The sequence below is a fragment of the Nelusetta ayraudi genome, unplaced genomic scaffold, assembly GCF_046127955.1.
Source record: "Nelusetta ayraudi isolate G7.1 ecotype Tasmania unplaced genomic scaffold, CSIRO-AGI_Nayr_v1 ptg000135l, whole genome shotgun sequence".
Lineage (NCBI taxonomy): Eukaryota > Metazoa > Chordata > Actinopteri > Tetraodontiformes > Monacanthidae > Nelusetta > Nelusetta ayraudi.
Window position 1 is genome coordinate 17,504,490 of NW_027466185.1, and position 18,601 is coordinate 17,523,090.

Sequence of the window (18,601 nt, forward strand, 5' to 3'; positions counted from 1 at the left end):
TAAGAGCATATTTATATATATACATATATATTAAGGACAAGAGCAAACAAACGGACAAAGCGTTTGACAACGCTTATATATATATATATATATATATATATATATATATATATATATATATATATATATATATATATATATATGTGTGTGTGTGTGTGTGTGTGTGTGTGTGTGTGTGTACATATAGTGCCAGAGCTTTAAGATACCTTTCAAATGAAATAATTAATAAGTATTCACATTAATTCAAATAATGCCGAATATTGCGACCAACCTGAAGGTGTATTAATCTAGCAAAAAAACGAAATAATCACATATTACAAAAATGACAAATAGCTCCAACAGCAATGGTATAATAAATTAAATATTGGGAAAGATCATTTTCGTGTTAATAGTTGTTAGCTCAGTTTGTAGTTCCTTGAAGCATTGAAGGGCGAAACAAAATTTTCTCAAAAAAAAAAAAAAAAGGTGTAAACTTGGAAACTACGGTATAGCCTTTACAATAGGCAAGTTCCCTGTTTGTGATGTGATGTGGTCATGTGCTGCCCTCTTGAGGCAAAAATGATTGTAGGCTATTTACAAATCCATTCCTTCTGTGACCAAAATGGGACACAGCAGACAGCATATTATCTCTGTGGTCGTGTTGCCAGCCTTGTCGGAAAACAAAACAAAAATAATATATATATTTTTTTATGTTTACATTGCTTTTGCGTCAATTATCTTTATCTTACCTTTATGCATTTATTGTCCAAACCTTGTGGTGGCGCTAACCGGCACAACTCAAACTTCGCTTCTGTAGGTAAATACAGAAAGAAAGACTGTTGGGAAATACAACTTTGGGAACAATGCCTGACAGACTGTCGACAAGTTACAGCCTATAGCGGGCGTGCATAATAATAATAATAAAAAAAGAAGTAACGAAACAAGAAAATAAAATCAAGACACGGCGAAGGAGTGAACAGAATGTGGAAACATCTGGCACCAGCCAACTGCTCCTTCAAGAAGAATCGTCCACGGTAAGACAGGAGAAGGGCTGAGCAGCACCATATGGTGGCCGACAGGAGGCAAAATCGAGTTTGGTTGATAACAGCCTAGGCAGTCTGCCCAGGAATTATAGACAGCTAGCTTGCTTAATTTGTTCCTGTCTTACTTTATAGCTAAGCGTCGTCTTGTCTGTGGCTGCAGTGTGTAGTAGGCCTACTGGGCGTCGTGAAACTTTAACAAAATCAATGACTCGGTTATGTTCATTGAGTTTGTGATGTATTTGGCTGTTCATCCTGTCAGATTCATAGTCGTGCTATCTTTTATTTGAAATGAGCAGCAAAACCTAGTTGCAACACGACAACAGTACTAGCTGCATCAAGTCCTGGCGTCACCACTGATGAACACATGAACATACTGCAACCAAGTTAATGCCCCCATTGCACAAATTTTCATTATCATTGAAAATGAACCAAAGCATTACAACCAAATCAGTCTTTGAAGCCCCACTGTGTTATTTTCAGAATGACCGAGACTCACACATCTCAAGCAAATAACAACCAGCTGAAGTTTCACTTTGTAAAGCATATTGTTGTGTTTCTTTGGTCCAGTGTGTCGTTGTTGCCTGCTTGGCCCCCCCCGGACAGCAGCTCGTCTCCTACCAAGGGGCTTGTTGTGGGAGGGATATCTGTCACAACATGGCAGCACTCCATGGATTAGTTATTGATTGGGCTTATTGATTGATTTCCCTCTGAAGCAGGGGTGAAAGGTGAGCTGACAGGCCGTCCCACTGGGGCTGCCGCTTGTTCTGCACCTCTGAAAAGCTCAGGGCTCCTCGGCGTCGCTGGCAAATGGGAGCGTTTGTGTATAAATATATCAACATTTACATGGCAAGTGTTGCAAAGACAAACTTTTACAAGTGCAGTTTATAAGCAAGGCCTTTAACACTTGTGTGAGGGCGCGTGTTTCTTATTATGCAGTTGATTTGGTTACTTAATAAGAATCCCCATTAGGTTTCACATGAGTTTTCTTCCCCACTAGTTTCCTTCCTGCGATCTTCACAATAATAGACACGAGATTACAATAACTACAAATCAAAGTGGCTGAAAATATTCACCAAAGTTCCTAAAATAATAAGCTGAAAACAAAACCAAACAAAAAATATACAAATAACCAAAATCTAAACACAAACATCCGAAGCAACAATATTTACTGCCACCAGATCTGTATCCACTTATGACCAAAATTATGAAATTATTCATATAAACGTAATTTCACATATTTGCAAGGTTCACATAAGAACTGTCTAAATATCTTTTTCAATTGAATTCTTTTCAATGGTTCAATTTGGATGGTGGCAGCAGAGCCAGCACGTGCCGAGGCTTTGTTCCCACAATCCACTCTCAGTGTCCAGGGTCAATTTAGGATGGCCTGTATTGTTGTGCAGCAGCCGGTTGGCCTTCTTTCATTTCCACGGTAACATTAGGCGAGACCCTGAGTGGACGGCACTCAGTCAGTTGGGATCTATCGGCTCTAATTCAATAACAAATACACCAAAAAATAAAACCGCACCTTTTTTTTTCCTTCTTACTGGAAGTATTGGCACCTGCTGCCTTCAGCTTATCATCTTACATCGGTGGGGGTTGATGCAAGAGCATGTGTGCGTGTGGGCGTGTTGGTCTTACAGAAAGTTATGTGACTCAGCAGTAGGTTTGCGTTCCCGATGCAGCAGCTTGAAAGCAACTAATTACCAATTAATTAGTTTGAGCCGATGACTCCGGCTCGACACAATGCAAAGTCTAACAGGTGGAGGTGAATGGCCGCGGTGATACGCTAGACAATGGTGTTGGGTTTAACTCAGTTTGAAACTAGTGTGAGTCACAATTAGAAGAAAAGGCGGTGGAGAGACGGCAGCTGGTGGCAACAACACCAGCATCATCTATGACACACGCTTGTGGCTATTATAGTGGATTGGAGTCTGTTATGAGATGACAGCTTGGTGACCAGCAGTGTGCACTAATACTGTTATAATGCATTGAGATATATTCTGAAAAGGACTGTTTTGCATTTTGACTCAGGCTAGGACACAAAACCATTCACAACACCGGCTAACAACATGCAATTGACTGTTTTCTTCTCATTTGTTATATATTATTCTTCTATTCTTTTCTATTTCTTTAAAGGAACTAATCCTTACTGATCATTATTAATTTATTTATGTATGTATGTATATATGTATATATATATACATATATATATATGTCGATACTGTTTAAATAACATTGTTGTTCAACTTTAAACGCTCAACTTTCACACCGGAATATCTGAAATTCCCCCAAAATGCTGATTTCTGGGTGACGTCAGCTCCTTCTCTTATTGATTGTGAATGTGTGATTTATCCTCCACTGCGCTGTTGTCACGTGACTTGAACCTGGTGATGACAGCACAGGCGTGAGGGTTGTGGGGGGGGTTCCCAGAGGTAGGAGGGTCAATGGGGGGTCCGCAAGCTGAGCGGGAGGAGAGCAGGAAGCAGGGAGAGGCCAGTCATTCTCCTGCAGGGACTAAACACACACACACACAGGCTGACACATACACACACACGCAGGGGGAAACGACGGGGTGTCCAACATGCGTCCGACTGATTTGGTTTGATACTTTGGGACGGCCTGACTTGTTTCTGTGGGAGGCTGTGGAGGACCTCGCCATGGCAGAAGGTATGGAAGAAGCTTCTTCACCTCCTGTGTTGTTTGTCTTTCTTTCTCTCGTTTCTGAGGAAACTGCACTGAGTGACTGTTGTCTTGTTAACACAATGTGGAGGTGTCAAAGGGCACGCATCCCTTTGTTGGTGAAACATTAGAATGAAAGAATGTAAAGAAGTTGCATAGGGCTACATGTGCTTCAGTGGCTCTATGATATCATTTCACACATCATGATTTATTAAGGTAAGAAATTACAAAAAATTAAAGTAAGGAAGCTCAAGCATCCTGGCAGGCAGAGCTGTGGGTGGTTTCACTGATCCTGAGGCCTGATCCATGTCTATTAATGCGCTGTCAATGTTTTATTGGATGATTATGTGAATTATGTATGAATTATATGTAAATGAAATTAGTTAATTTTAAATGTGGAAAACGTATGAAATAGAAAAAGAAAGATTTTCTCTGGATAAAAACACACACACACATATATATGTATATATCTATATCTATATTTATATCTATATATCTATATACAGTATATGTATACTATATATAGATATATGTATCTATATCTATCTATCTATATATTATTTATGTATATATATATATATATATGTATATGTATGTTTGTTTTAAATGAATGATATTTGATTTTTTTTTCTTTGTCCGCCCTGTTGATTCTGTCACCTTTGTTTGCACAACCAGGGTCAGCACTTTTTATTAGACGTGTTACAACATACCATAGAAAACAACATTTTTGAAAGAACAAGATACACTTTCTTCTCACGTTTAAAAGTTCTTCACACGCAGGATTGTGGGAAAAAATACATTCAAGACACATTCAGGTGGACTAATTACATTCTTCTGTGTTTGTCTTTCTTTGAAAGGATACTTTTGCTATTTTCTTTTCATCGCGCAACCCGATGGAGCAGCCTTCCATGGTTGATAACAATAATAATAATAATAATAATAATAATAATAATAATAATAACAATAATAATAATAATAATAATGAAGTGGACTATTTTTCGCCCACCTTCCTCATGCTTGGCTTCATCTTTCCTGCTCTAACGGATGCTTTGTTGCACCTTCTGCATGTTTGTAAGGCATGCAAACAGAACAGCAGTGGTGGCCCTGTCAGACCTACTGGGTGTCAGTGAAGTGTGACATTGTTTTTACAGACAAATCATTTTGCAGGCCTTCGGTCCTTTAGGAGAGCATTCGCTTACACTTCAAACCATTATGAAGGCTGCAGCTTTGGTAGAATGTCCAGGCCTTCATCATCATGATGATCATGATCATCATCATCATGATGATGATCATGATCATCATCATGATGATCATGATCATCATGATCATCATCATCACCGTCATCATCATCATCTCCTTGTGTTGTGCAGGTGGTGGAGTGCAGAGCCCCGAGGAGGCGGAGGAGGGTCTTTCCAGGGGCAGCGGGGTCTGCAAGTGGTTCAACATGCGCATGGGCTTCGGCTTCCTGTCCATGAGCAGCAGGGACGGAGTGGCTCTGGAGCAGCCGCTCGACGTCTTCGTACACCAGGTGAGGCCAAGGAGGGGGTCCTGGCACCCTGACCACAGCTGACCACAGGAAAGAGACTGGGGACGTCCTCATGGGGCAATATCGTGAAATGAATGTTGATTTTTGAGCCCAAGTTTAACCGTTCTCTAAAGACCGTAGCTTCGCCTGCTCAAGTTTAATGGCTTCAGATTAAAGGTTTGGACATCCGTCCATCAAGTTTGATGGCTTAATATGTAAGGCGGAACTCAAACGTTAAAAATTATGTGCTTTTCCGTAAAATAACAGTGAGGTTAACTGGTTAATTTTAATGGAGCGGCTCCCCTCACATGCCAAATGCAATGAAACCTTGTAACGTGGGTCCAGGGTTCAAAGAAATCCCCTGTAAAACCAGGTTTAGAGGGTGAAGGCGAGAAAATATGGCTCATTGCTCTCGCCATCCAGCCCAGTTTCCTGTAATGTAGTCATTAAAGCGTCGGGGAGCTCGACGAGTGTCAGTCGCACCTCCCATGCGGTGCTGCTCTCAGGTTTCCTGCTGCCGTCCTTCTACTCAATCTTCCGACGTGAAGAGGTTGCGGAGGTTGGATTCAAAGGAACAGAGTGAGAGATTCTTTAGCTAGCATTGCTGTGCACCTGGGTTGCTGCTGAGATTTCAACCTCGAAATCTAAGCCGTCCATCATTGAAAGTGTTTTCTGCCAGCCTTTGTGTGAAGGAGCCCTGGCTGGCCAATCACAGTGCGGAGTCAACTTCTTCGGGCTGAGTGACAGAAATGCTCTTACGACTTAAACTGGGAGTTTTCCCACCAAATACATTTTGTTTGCTGTTGGAAGTAGACACCAAAATGTGTGTATTCAATCTGGAAATGGCGAGAAGAGGAGCCCCTTTAAAAACCAACCGAAAAGACACAAGCAGACTGGTTTTCAGTTCGAGGAAAGTCGATGAAATCTTTTCTCACCTGATCCTCTCACTTTGAACCGTGTGGCTCCCACTGGGTTTTGATGCGAGTCAAATGTGTCTCTTTTCACCGACAGTAATACTGCTACTCTGCTTTGAAACTGACAGAGCCAAGGTCTGTCAAATTGCCTTTCAAGCTGTGATCAGGCTTACCTTTTCATTCTGTGACAGATCGAAATCCCACAGATTTAGGCAACTGTCAGTAAGTCGGTGACTCACAGTCACTGAAATCAGCTTGAGTTGATGTCGTAATTGTAACATTTCAGTCCTGCTCTGGAGGTGATTCTTCTTTCTTTTCTTTCAATATCATGAACACTTCTGTCAACTGATAGTAAAGGTTTTATTAGGTTTTTATTAGGTTAGGTTTTATTTCAGTAGTAAGGAAGAGGGAATGCACATGAACGGTGGTCCGGGTCTTTAGTTTTGAAAATGCTGTTTGTTATGTGATTTTAATCAATAAGACAATAAGATGTGTTTTCTCTGGCTTGACGATAATCCTGTGAATCTTTTTAGCCATGGCGCTGAGCCCTGGGTTTGACTTTATCAGAATGACAGAATCATTATTTTTTACACTGATGCAAACATGTTTTGTTGGCCAATATCATTCTCTGCTCGTCCCCCTACCTCCGTAAATTCATCTTCTATCGTCCTTTTTTTTTCTATCTGTGCCAATGTTGTTCACCCAGGAACTTAAACCCAAACCCAAAAATATCATTTCAAGACTAATATCCCTCACTCCCCACAGCATTTGTAGTATCATTTCTTGAAAAAGAAAATTGCCAGTATCATCCAACCCAGTGAACGCCTCATCTTTCATGACCAGAGCAAACTGCACATGGAGGGATTCCGCAGCCTGAGGGAGGGCGAGGCGGTGGAGTTCACCTTTAAGAAGTCGTCCAAGGGGCTGGAGTCAGTCTGGGTCACCGGACCCGGCGGAGCAGCGTGTCTGGGCTGTGAGAGGAGACCCAAGAGTTCGCAGAAGCGACGTTCAAAGGCTGACAGGTAAGTCCGGTCCGGTCCAGTCGCAGGACGTCTTTGAAATGTGCTCACTCACGCTTTCTCTTTGAGTAAGATTGATGCCGACCTCACGTCACTGCGCTACAATTCACACCAGCAGTCAGAGTCGATGCAGTTTGGAGACCTTAGAAAGCAAGTAATGCTTGACTTGTATGGTACATTATCCTTTCTTTTATAGTGTTACCTATAGTGTGACCCGTGTGATGTTCCTTGATAAGAAGTTAGTTACCTAAGACGTTGTGTCCCAACTGGTGATGGGTGGGCTAGAGTTTTTATTGTGGAATACATTTTGGTTGCGACTTCGTGACAAGGATAAATGCTGGTCCTGGGACTCCACCAGTGGAGAACCACATACCTGAGAGGTTCTGAATCCTGGGCCTGGTTCTGCTGCCTCTTCCAGGAGTTCTTCCAGTGTTTGTTGCACCATGGTATTAGAAGTAAGCTTGCATTGTTGCCAGGGGGTCCACAAGCAATTTTGGGCCCTTTAACCAAAAATCAGGAGCCCCCCCCGTTGTCCATCTAAAGACTGTGTATTAAGCATCTATGGCCTCTCGAGGTGTTCAGTGAAAAGTCTCATCCACCCAGTTCTTCTGCCAAAAAGTGTTTACAGTCGGCTTGAGCATTGAGCAACCAACCGGAGTCATTTCACTGACAATCCGTGGGACTTGATTCAAAGTCATGACGGCTTCAGACTACTTTAGCGCACAAGTCAGCGTGTTTCAACTGGTGGGTTGCGACCCACTTTTGGGTCACTGAGCTGTTTTGAATGGGTCGTGACTTGGTGGGCAGCTTCCCCATTTCTGTTTCAAAGGGATTTTAAAAAATGTGTATATTTACAGAGAAAATGTTGGCCTTTTTTTTTGCTTGGTAGACAATTCAGTGAAATCATTTCTATCATTTATTCACTAGACATGATAGAAAGTAGGCCAATGCTTCTATTCTTGTGGAAAGAATTTTTCCACATGTGCACTACAGATGGAGAGAACGGCATTTGTAGATGGATGAGTTCAGATAGGAGGATGATGGAAGTCAAGTCTTCATCAAAGCTGTTGTCATTTCTAAGTGAACTGCACTTTCGTTACGGGATATAAATCACTCTGTAAACAGAGATCTCAGAATCTTCAGAGTCTTTGTTGCTTCTCATTCATTGGAGCGACAATTAAAATCATTTCCAATCAGCCTTTTGTCTTATTAACACTCTCATTTGAAATATGAAGTCAGTCCACTATATTCTACATTTGTGTTGTATTAAGAATGTGCAGTATCGTCTCTAATGATTAGGGGTTAATCAGTTACCGTACTAGCATCTGAATGAAATAAAACTTACCTACGTGGAAATGATGACATCTGAAAGGGTCTGGCAGTCTGTTTGCCTGCAAGACCTCAAGGAATGAAAGTTAAATTAGACAAAAAAAATAAAGGATGTGAAAAAAGTAATGACATGCGCTTTTTGAATTCATTTGGCTAAATAGATTTGTGGGCCTTTTGGCGCAGCAGCTGGCCAGAGCGGATCAATAGATTGTTGATCGCCTCTGGATTCTCCCTCCCCCAGCGCTCCAGTTTTTGTTTTTTTTGCACCTGCATCCACCGTGGTGGATTCAGTCAGTAAACTGCAACTCCAAAGACAATGAAATACCAAAATGCTGCAGGGGCCATTTCAATTTCCATTTCCATCCTTAGCGCTCGTGCTAATTGAGATACCTCCAGGCTCTTTGTTCGACGCATCAGACGGATTGTAGATGCTTTGATTGTAGATGTTCCTGGCCTTGTGGTGGGGAGAAATAAATCTCACGTCTTCCCGTCTTCAAGGACGGCAGGATTTGATTACGTTCATATGTTCTAACTGTGTCCTTGCCGTTCCTACTTCTTTCATGTTGCAGTTAAAGATAAAAGAGCTTCTGGTTTGCAGAGCGGATGCCATAAAGGTCTGACTACTTCTTTAGCTCCACAGCGTCTTATTATGTGGGGGCCGCCGTTTGTCACGGCGGCGTCTCATGATGATAAAAAATAAAAAAAATCCCACAACTTCCTGTCCTTCCTCGGGTTTAATTGCAATCACATGCTCCCGTGTTTGGAGCGGTGAAAGAGGAGAATCCCACCCGCTTAACTGATAACAGATGCAGGCGGCCTGGGGAGGTCGCAGGGCCGTCGCCACGGCAACCCCGGGGGGCGGGGGGAGGGGGTTCCGGAGTGCGAACGAGGTGCGGAGCGTTAAAGGAGGATGGGTAATGAGCTAGGGGTAGGGGCTGGGTGGGGCGGTGGGTCAGGGTTCAAAGGTCACGGTTGCGGAGAAACAAAGAAGGTCCTGCTCGCGCGCTCTTGGCCACGCTGATCGATAGCGAGCGCTGATGGGGGTTGGGGGCGGGGTCAGAGGGTGGGGCGGGGTCCGGAGGGGTGGGGGGGCTGTGACAGTGGACTGTTGATCAAGGGCACGATCTGGCTTGAAACACTCTTTTGTTGCTCTTCACAACCTCACCAGAGTCCAGGAAGAGACACATTTGTGTTGGTCCTTCAGGTCCTTTTACAGATTGTCCCTGAAAGTGTGCAAGTGCTCGAATTTTGCATGACCCGCAGAAAATTTGATCCCAAGAATGTGGGAACGTGAAATTGCAATGCGAAGGTGATTCAAAGATGATTGGGCTGTGTTGTGTTGTGAAGATGTAAGACTCTGAAACTGTAACATAATTACATAGTGCCTACATAGATGAGGATGAGGATGATGATGATGATGAGGACGATGAGGATGAGGATGATGATGACGATGATGATGACGATGATGGTGATGATAGTGACAATGATGATAGTGACGATGATGATGATGATAGTGACGATGATGACGTCGAGGTATGTTGCAGCAACCGTGAGATTTTGAATGACAACATCCTTGTGAGCCAATCAGAGTAAAGAGTTGAAATCACGGCAAAGCATTGGTCAAAGTAATTTCGTAAGTCCAGTGAGGCCTTGAGTAGTTGTGTACTGCTTGCTTCTGTCACTGCCTTCTCGACTACGCACAAATAGGACTAATTTCTCATTTCTGTGTCCAAACTCCAAATTCCCAGCTTTTGCTCTCTTGATTTTCTACTCTTGCCAAACTAATACACTCATCTCCTGGCAATAAAATATGTTTTATTGCATTTTTTTTTTCACTCACCAGTTGTGTTCCCATGACAGTTTTTCACAAACTAAAAGTGATATTTCTACAATTTCGACAAAGTGCAATAGCGGTTTGCAGGTGTTTCCATTGAATGGTGTGAAGCGCATCAGCCGTAATTCTCGTCAAATCTCCGCCGTCCCGCGAGACGGCAGCTTTTCGAAGCCCTTCTCCCTCGTTTCCCTTTCTAATTCCTCGTACAAATCTGCATTTCCTTGTTGTTTGCCGTCCAGAATGCTTGTTATATTTTTCTCTTTAATTACTTGTAAAAAATATTCTGTCTTCTCCTTCGTCCAAACATGGCGCACCATTTTCACTCGAAGTAAACTGGTCACGTGACCTCGTACGTCACGTCCGCTGACGTGTAAATGGCACTTTTTGCGATATTCCTCGATATGGATACGTGTGAAAAAACACCTCATGAGAGCGTCAAAACCTTTCAGCCATATTTGAGAGGTTCTTCACAGTTTCGCTGTTTTCATCACCGTTTTCTTTATTGCCATATTTAGGTTCCGCACAATTCTAGAGGTCATGGAAGCGCAGCTACCGTTTCATACGAAGGGAAAATGGAAGGAGCCTGTGTTGGTAGAAGAGCAGGTTGTCCCAGTCGATGCTCTTTTCCCCGTTGGCCTGTTTAAGTGGTTGCGTTGTCTTTGTGTCACACAGCACCCAGAGCCGGAATCCCCCCCCCCCTGCCTCCCGCCCGCCCCACAGCCTTATTCATCCCGCTCTAATGAATTCACCGACAGGATTTCACTTAGCCTCCGATCATTCGCTTCTCCAGGAAATAGATTTACCGATGACGCCGTGTGTTTCCTGCACTTGTCTGGGCAACGGCTCTGCGCGCAGATTCAAATATCATTTTTATGGTGAAAATACGAGATCAGATCACCCGTAATCAATATCGTTTTATCGTTTCGCACGTCCAAATGACGGATTCCCTCGGAAGGCAGATGGATGGAGTTGTGTGGCCACAGGGGGACGCTAATGAGTCGTCAGCCTATTCGGAGCTCATTCGGGGATCTGTAGATGTACGTTTTACATACAGGTGTTTTCTGTTTTCAAACCTGTCCCGAGGAATCAAACTAAAAACTAAGCTCAGATCAGTTGGGTTTGTTATAACAAGACATGTATCTCTTAAGTGGATTTATATCTTTCTTTTCATCAGATCTGATGAAAAGAAACTAAATTTGCTGGGCAAATGTGGAGAAACTTGAAGAGGAATCTACGCTCAAATGGAAATATTGGAAGTGTAGGTTTCTTACGTTTAGGTGTTTTGTCCCAACTTTTAAGACACATTTAAAACACCAATGCCCAATTTATGATGTGTTCTAAGCCCACCTAGTTCACGTTGACATGGAATGTAGCCCTCTTCTAGCAATCCAGCTCAATCTAGCCACTCTTTTTGCGCTTATCCATCACTTTCTTTGCTTTAAAGAGGAACATTGCCACTCTTTTGCCGTGATTATACAACTCGGCAGTTGTTGTGATGGTAAAGTGATGTGTTATGGGGGGAATGATGCTCTTTGCATACCCCCTGATGGCGTTTCCTGGCTGAAAACTAGGGATGTGCATATCAATATTTTTATCGATATATATCGATCGATCAGGGTAAAATTTGGTGTCGATAATTTTGAGAAAATATCGATATACACATGGTTAGCCTAATAGCATAGTTGCCTAAGTCATATTTGAACGTTTTCGGAAAACAAGAAAAAGCACATTGGTAAAGTTAGGCTGACATCACAATTTGGCCAAAAAATGACTGAGGCACTTATGCAATTAAGCTAACGATATTTATTTTTGACCACAACTGCGGCGACTTACTTCCGACTACTGTGACGCACTAAAGCCCACTGAGCAGTGCACACGCTCGACGTCGCAAGGGAGCAGCACCAACTTTTTATTTCTTGAAAGAAATTACAAAGCAAAACGTTTACTGAGCGGTGGCTGTTATCTGAGAAGGTGCTACAGAGGAAACAGGCGATGACGCACGCAGCGAGAAGTCACACGGGGGTCAACCTCGGTCGAGGGTTTTGGCGAACGGCGTGAGCTCAAAGAGACGGAGGCCTGCGAAACAGATGCGGCGCCGGCTGTCGTCGCCGTTGCACTCGAACGCATCGTTGCGGTCGTTCGTCGTGCGCCGCGGGTATTTCCTCGTCTTTGCAGACTCTTTATTGCTTCGCGGCTGTTACTCGCAAAGGTGCTTGAGACAATAAACCTAGATGAGCGCTAATGACCTGAGTCTTTTATTTACTTCCATAATGTCTTGTTTATGACAGACTTCAAGACTACACTAATGTGCGCTTTGTGAAAGGGTATATGACGGTACCCGCCTCGTTAAAACGGCTTTGACGAGGGAGAGGGTTAGTGGTACGTTTTTATGACGGTGACATGCGCTACTAAACTGTAGGGGGAGCTCTATCAGCGATAGTTTAGTGTCAAGTATTAAAGTATTTTAGTTTTCAGTATTCATGAGTAATCTTCCATAATTCTTAGACATTATTATTTCATAGTGTGTTGCAGATCGAGACTTGTCCTCAACAGTCTTTTAGAGGTGTTGGATTGTGTATTTGATGCGTTTTGAGGGAGGGAAACCTGTCCCGTTCACCTCCTGACCCTTGAATCTCAGCAACATGAACTGATAAATAAAGCTAATGCAACTTCTCATTTGACTGAGGGGATTTTGGCAATAGGTGAATCTGCCAAAGACGTTGGAGTATTAAGTAAGTAAGGAAAAGATACTGAGACTGACTCAACTGCGTTGTAATTTACTGCATTTTCTTTCTTTTGAAGTTTAGCTGTAATGCCAATATTCCCCGGTCAGTCGCTGCAATCAGCTGTCCATTGTGAGTGACTGGTGGGAGCTAAATTTAAAGCAGCAGTGTACTGCCATCTAGTGGCGAGAAATGAAAACCTCTTCCCCAACCAAAAAAAAACCAAAACAGATTCTCTGTCAGCTTTTCTTTACGATGGCATTAGAGGGGATAATTAAAACACAAACTTTGAAGGTGAAATATGTATTGATTGAGTTTCTCTTTCTGAAACAATGCATCACTTTCCACTATCCAGGATTTGGCTCATTCAAGCCGCATTTTTCAAAATGTTCTTTCACTTAAACACACGTTCTGAACCTGTGCCTCAATGCTCCCCTCGAGAAATTCGACACAACATTTTGTTTCAAAATGTCCTTTTCTCATTGACCAAATCCTTCCTTTTCTGCTCTTCGCTAATTTTAATTAACAATTTAATTAGCTACCAGTTATTTTTTTCAATGAATGAGTTGACTGCTTATTCAATAGATTCTTTTCGTTTCCTTTTTTTTTTTTTTTAATTTGTAATTTCCAGTTTAATTTATGAAAACCTTTTGACTGGAGGGTCTTCAGTATTTTCTCTGAGGAAAAATTAACACATGGTCTAGTGTTTCCCATTGGAACCGTGTCCCTTATTCCAGTTCTAGAAATGAGACACATCAACACTGTTGCTGTCAAATACAGCTGCAGGACAAACATTTCACAGTTGTATATTGCGCACTTAGCTGTAATGTGCATAATGACCAAATACAAACGCCATGAGTATGATCAGTCAGTAAATGCCTGTGAGTTTGGATCCACCCCAGTGATTCCCCATACACCCCTCTCTGACAGAAGGAAAGTGTCGTCCCTATTATTGGGTGGAGTGATGATGCATGAAGGGAAGATGCACACCTGAACACCTGAAAGCATCAACCGCTTATGATTGATGGCTCCAAGTGTGCACGACTCAAGGAGCGTGCTTGCTGGAACACTTTTGAGGTTTAAATAAAGCTTTTCAAAACGCAAAGCTGAGGGTTTTTACGCGTAAAGTGTGCGGGAATGTGAGGAACAAACCCATTGACAGAACGCCTCGATTGTTTGACATTTGATGAGTTGAAGATTATTGGAATAAATCCTGTGAAAATTTGCACTGCACCAACCTGCAGGGGTGGCAAAGCTTTTCACATTCTGTACTAAAGTACAAGTACAGCTACTCGTTTAAAAAAAGTACATCATTTCTTTATTTTGTTTGATTAATAATATAATGTGCCTTCTCTTTGCACAATACTGTTGCTGTAATTATGCAAATTTCCCCATTGTGGGATTAATAAAGGCATTCTATTCTATTCTATTCTATTCTATTCTATTAAGTTCTTACTTTTCATTGGACCTCCTGTTTGCCAACGTTCAGAATTCGAGATCTCAGATGCTGATTTTTTGAATTTATATTATTCTTTAACCACTTGAGCAAACAAACAAACCTCGCTATGATTTTTACGATCCAATGTTAATCGCTGCCTTTCTCATCCTACATAGATGCTACAACTGCGGAGGACCGGGCCATCACGCCAAAGAGTGTCAGCTGCCTCCCCAACCCAAAAAGTGCCATTTCTGTCAGAGCGTGTCCCACATGGTGGCCAACTGTCCACTCAAGGCACAGCAGCAGCAGCAGCAGCAGCAGCAGGCGCAGCAGCAGCAGCAGCAGCAGTGTTCACCTCCAGGCTCTCAGGAAACCTCGGCCGAGGCCTCTGAGAAGTGAGGCCGACGGTGTGAGCTTCTTCAGCGGAGCGCTGCTCACTGGCAAACCTACCTCAGGTCCTATTTGCTGTGCGCCAAAGAAAACCAGGAGTAATCTTTGAGGATGATAGCGTATAAGGTATACTGTAGTTCAGTAGAGTGAGCTTCCACTTAGTTTTCTTCCACTGATGTTCCTTCGGATAAGTGTCTTAGATTTGTTACTTGATCCAACTGACGCGTGCCTCTCTAAACTGAGCCGTTTTTATAGCCATTTGAATGTAAAAAATGTTTTTTCTTTTAAAACATTGCACACATGTGTAGTACAGGGATTATGACATATGGTCTGTAGCACCAGGCTGGGCTTGGCTGATACTGGCTACAAACATATCTGATCTGGCTCTTGTAGACGTATTGTACTCAACCGTGGCAGAGCGTGAGCGCCTTGCACGCTTTCAGCTTTCAAACTCTGAAAAACGGAGACGTCTTGAGAGAGACGGCCGTGTCTGATCAGGGGAACTCGATCGTCTCTGATATTAGCTGAGATTAAAGGTTCTCGACATCCAAAAAAAAAAAAAAACCTACAGCGTCAGTCACTCTTCTGAAGTCTGTTTTTCAAAATTGAAGAGGACTGTAGGTTTTTTCTTTTCGACAAAAGATTGTTTTAAAGTGAGATCAAATAATACCTCTGATTATAAGGGGAAGTGATGGAATAATAAAAAAAAAAAAAGACATTTGGTTTGGCAATGCTGTGATTTCCTGCTGAAATCTTGCACGTCCGTCTCGCCTCCGTTAGAAAGTGTTCTGAGTTAGTGGTATCATTTATCTCTTTAGCCCAGCTTATGCTAAAGCGATTAGCATGAACGTGGCACTAGCGGAAGTAATGTCACCATTCACACCAGTTGGAAGGCCAAAAAAACATAATTAGGCCTCTATTTTGTGACAGGCTTTGTTTGAATAAAAAGGGAAGGAAAAAAAACGCTCTCTACGGGCTCTTTTCCTGACGGCCGTGACTGCGTTTGCCTCTCGAGAAAACATCTATAGTACCTCATCAATGTTGACGACCAAATTGAGAATTCATACTGAAATTAGTTTTCCCTCTCAAATATGAGGTCCAGATGTCCACATTAACAAACAAACAAAGAAACATTTTTTTTTTATCATGTATTATATCATGACCTAGATCGACAGACACTTTGTGTAGTAATAAAAAAATCTTTCTCAGCGAACTGAACGACAAAGTGCCATAATATGCAACGCAATTTAAAGTGTGGCTTTTTGAGACGCCGCGTGACACACAGAAAACAAAACAAAAAAAAACTGCATTACATTTTCACTCTTGAAAGACTTTTATGCAAGACCAATGTTGATTGTATGGCGCGGATGTAGTCTGTGTAGCAGGGACGTTTCTGGGGAGGAGGAGAAGGAAGGCTGCAAAAACGTGGCAGGGATCAAATGTCAGGCACATCATTCATTACCTCAGGTGCTATACTGGAAAACTGTTGGACGACTATCGTGAATGTATGTCCTTTTTTTTTAAATTTTTTATTACATATTCTGTCTGAAGGACAAGGGGAACACAAACTACCAGTCAAAGGTTTGGACACATACTTCCGACTTAATGGATTTTCTTTCATTTTCATGACTATTTACATTGTCGATTGTCACTCAAGGCATCAAAACTATGAATGAACACATTTGGAATATGTATTAAACGAGAAAGTGGGAAAGAACTTAAACACGTTTTATATTTTAGATGATCTAGAACAGCAACCGTTCATATAAAATAAATATAACATAACACATTTGGGTATTGAACATTTTTTTCTTTTGCCACATTAATCCACACGTCTTGGTCATATATTTGATGTCTTCAGTATGTATCTACAGTGTAGAAAGTAGTCAAGATAAAGAAGAAGCAGGTGTGTCCAAACTTTTGACTGATATTGTAATTCATTGCTGTTTGATTGACTTATCACCATTCAGTTCAATACAGACTCAAAAAACACCTCAAAAGACCATTTGTAACCATCTGACCATTTCACTTCCTGTTTTTTTTGTTAGTTTTTTTAACAAATGAAGCACAGCACTCCAGGGCTCTCAGGGTTGATTTGTGTTTTTTTTTTTTTTTTTTTTTTAAGGTCCAGTATCGCGCACAATTGACTTTTCAACTATTGGATAATTGAGCTGCCGTGCTTTGATTTTGAGATGAAAATGGAAGACCTGGAAATGAGTGTAACTTTGGACCTTTAAACTCAGGGACTTATTTATTAATTTGTGATCCTCCAACTATGTTATTGAGCCACGGCGCTGATGGATGTCCTTGTTCAGAGAGTAGCGTTGATTTTATTGTAAATAGCCAGTGTATTTTTTTCCCCCCCGTTTTTTTTTTTTTTAAACCTGTGCTTCCATAATGTTCATAATGCGTCTGCATGGTCATGAGTAGACTAGCACATTAGTGTTTTTCATGTGAAAAGGGGACCATTTATTGCAGGCAGGATGTTTTTATTGCATTAGTATTGATCATCATTAAGAATCATGATGGCTTTATTATGCGCTCGAGTTCACTGTAATTCCCACTGTGCAGCAGCACAATGGGGCTCTAATCTACCATGTGTAATGCTCTAATTGAGCCCATGTCCCAATGTTTTGTCTTGTGTTTAATGAGTATCTGTTTTTTTGTTTTTTTTTACTTGAACAAAACCAGTCAGGGGTCTTTGTTTCAAATCTATACGAGTCTACCTCAGGTCCACTGTATATAATATACTGTATGTGTGTTGAGCTATTTATTTACATTTAACGCGTTCTTGTTAATGTAGTGTGTAGTATATATACATATATATTATTTTATTTTTATGCCTTTTTATATCTGTTTTTTTTGTTGTTGTTGCAAATGATTGAAAATTCCCACAGGGCCGATGAGGAAGCCTGACAGTGGAAGAAGTCACTCGCAGGAAAAATACAAAGTGACACAGATTTAATAGAAGTCGGTTAATAATATTTATGTAAATGTTAATCTTGATTTGTCACTTGGGGCAGCGGTTGCCTTTAAAAATGAATCAGCCATCACGGTTCCGCCATCACCTCTCATTCGTGTGCTGTGACGGTCAGACATTAAAGATTTAACATGGATAAAGCGTGCGATGGGTCACTGTGATTTTTGTTTGTTTCAGTCTGATGTGAATCAGAGTCCCGATAGAAAAAACATGACGGTGAAGGTCGTCTTCCAAAACATCATTTAGAAAACATTGATCCGTACTTGCCTGCAATCTAATTACGGCCTCTGTCAAACTTAAGTTCCTCTGACAGGAGTGAAGCATTGAATTGATCAGTTCTTTTGACGACCCATTAAACTAATCTGATGTCAGAAATACTGTTGGTGATTTATAATGGAGGTTGCCCATTTGTCACTCGAGCGAGCTGCTCAATTGTTTTATGATCGGCTGTAAGTGGAAAAGGGTTCCGATCTGCTTTGATTACCAGAACATTACATCATTGAAAATGAAATTGTTCTATTCACATGATGTATCGGGCCGAGGCACTTTTGTCATTATTTAACAAAGACGTCATGTTCTATTTTATTGGGTAGAAAGTTGCTATTTGATCTTGAATGAAGCCGTCGTGTCCCACCCTCCCAGTCACCCACTGCAAGTGACAGCTCGCCTTGTTTTGGGTGAGGAGGGGAATTTCGGAATTTTAGGAAAGACCGCGAGAATCAGTCTCTTGTGCAGCCGGAAAACC

The 18,601-nt window shown here is 41.8% G+C and overlaps 1 protein-coding gene and 1 long non-coding RNA gene across 2 annotated transcripts in view; both read left to right on the forward strand.

Annotated features, from left to right (window-relative positions):
- LOC142877316 (uncharacterized) overlaps positions 1-18,601 on the forward strand; it is a 41,401-nt gene that overhangs the window by 5,936 nt on the left and 16,864 nt on the right. The gene's annotated exons all lie outside the window — the stretch shown is intronic.
- On the forward strand, positions 3,457-15,769 carry LOC142877253 (protein lin-28 homolog A-like). The gene is made up of 4 exons (XM_076011719.1): positions 3,457-3,692; positions 5,075-5,232; positions 6,987-7,165; positions 14,663-15,769. Exons 1-4 carry the CDS (start codon positions 3,470-3,472, stop codon positions 14,883-14,885), a joined length of 783 nt encoding a protein of 260 aa, XP_075867834.1. The 5' UTR covers positions 3,457-3,469; the 3' UTR covers positions 14,886-15,769.

What these genes read in the sequence shown, in the direction of transcription:
- LOC142877253 (XM_076011719.1), top strand. Translation starts at nt 3,470, where the DNA reads ATGGGGGGTCCGCAAGCTGAGCGGGAGGAGAGCAGGAAGCAGGGAGAG. An exon ending in TCGACGTCTTCGTACACCAG is followed by an intron (nt 5,233 to 6,986) that starts GTGAGGCCAAGG and finishes TTTCATGACCAG; the next exon opens with AGCAAACTGCACATGGAGGG. An exon ending in CGACGTTCAAAGGCTGACAG is followed by an intron (nt 7,166 to 14,662) that starts GTAAGTCCGGTC and finishes CATCCTACATAG; the next exon opens with ATGCTACAACTGCGGAGGAC.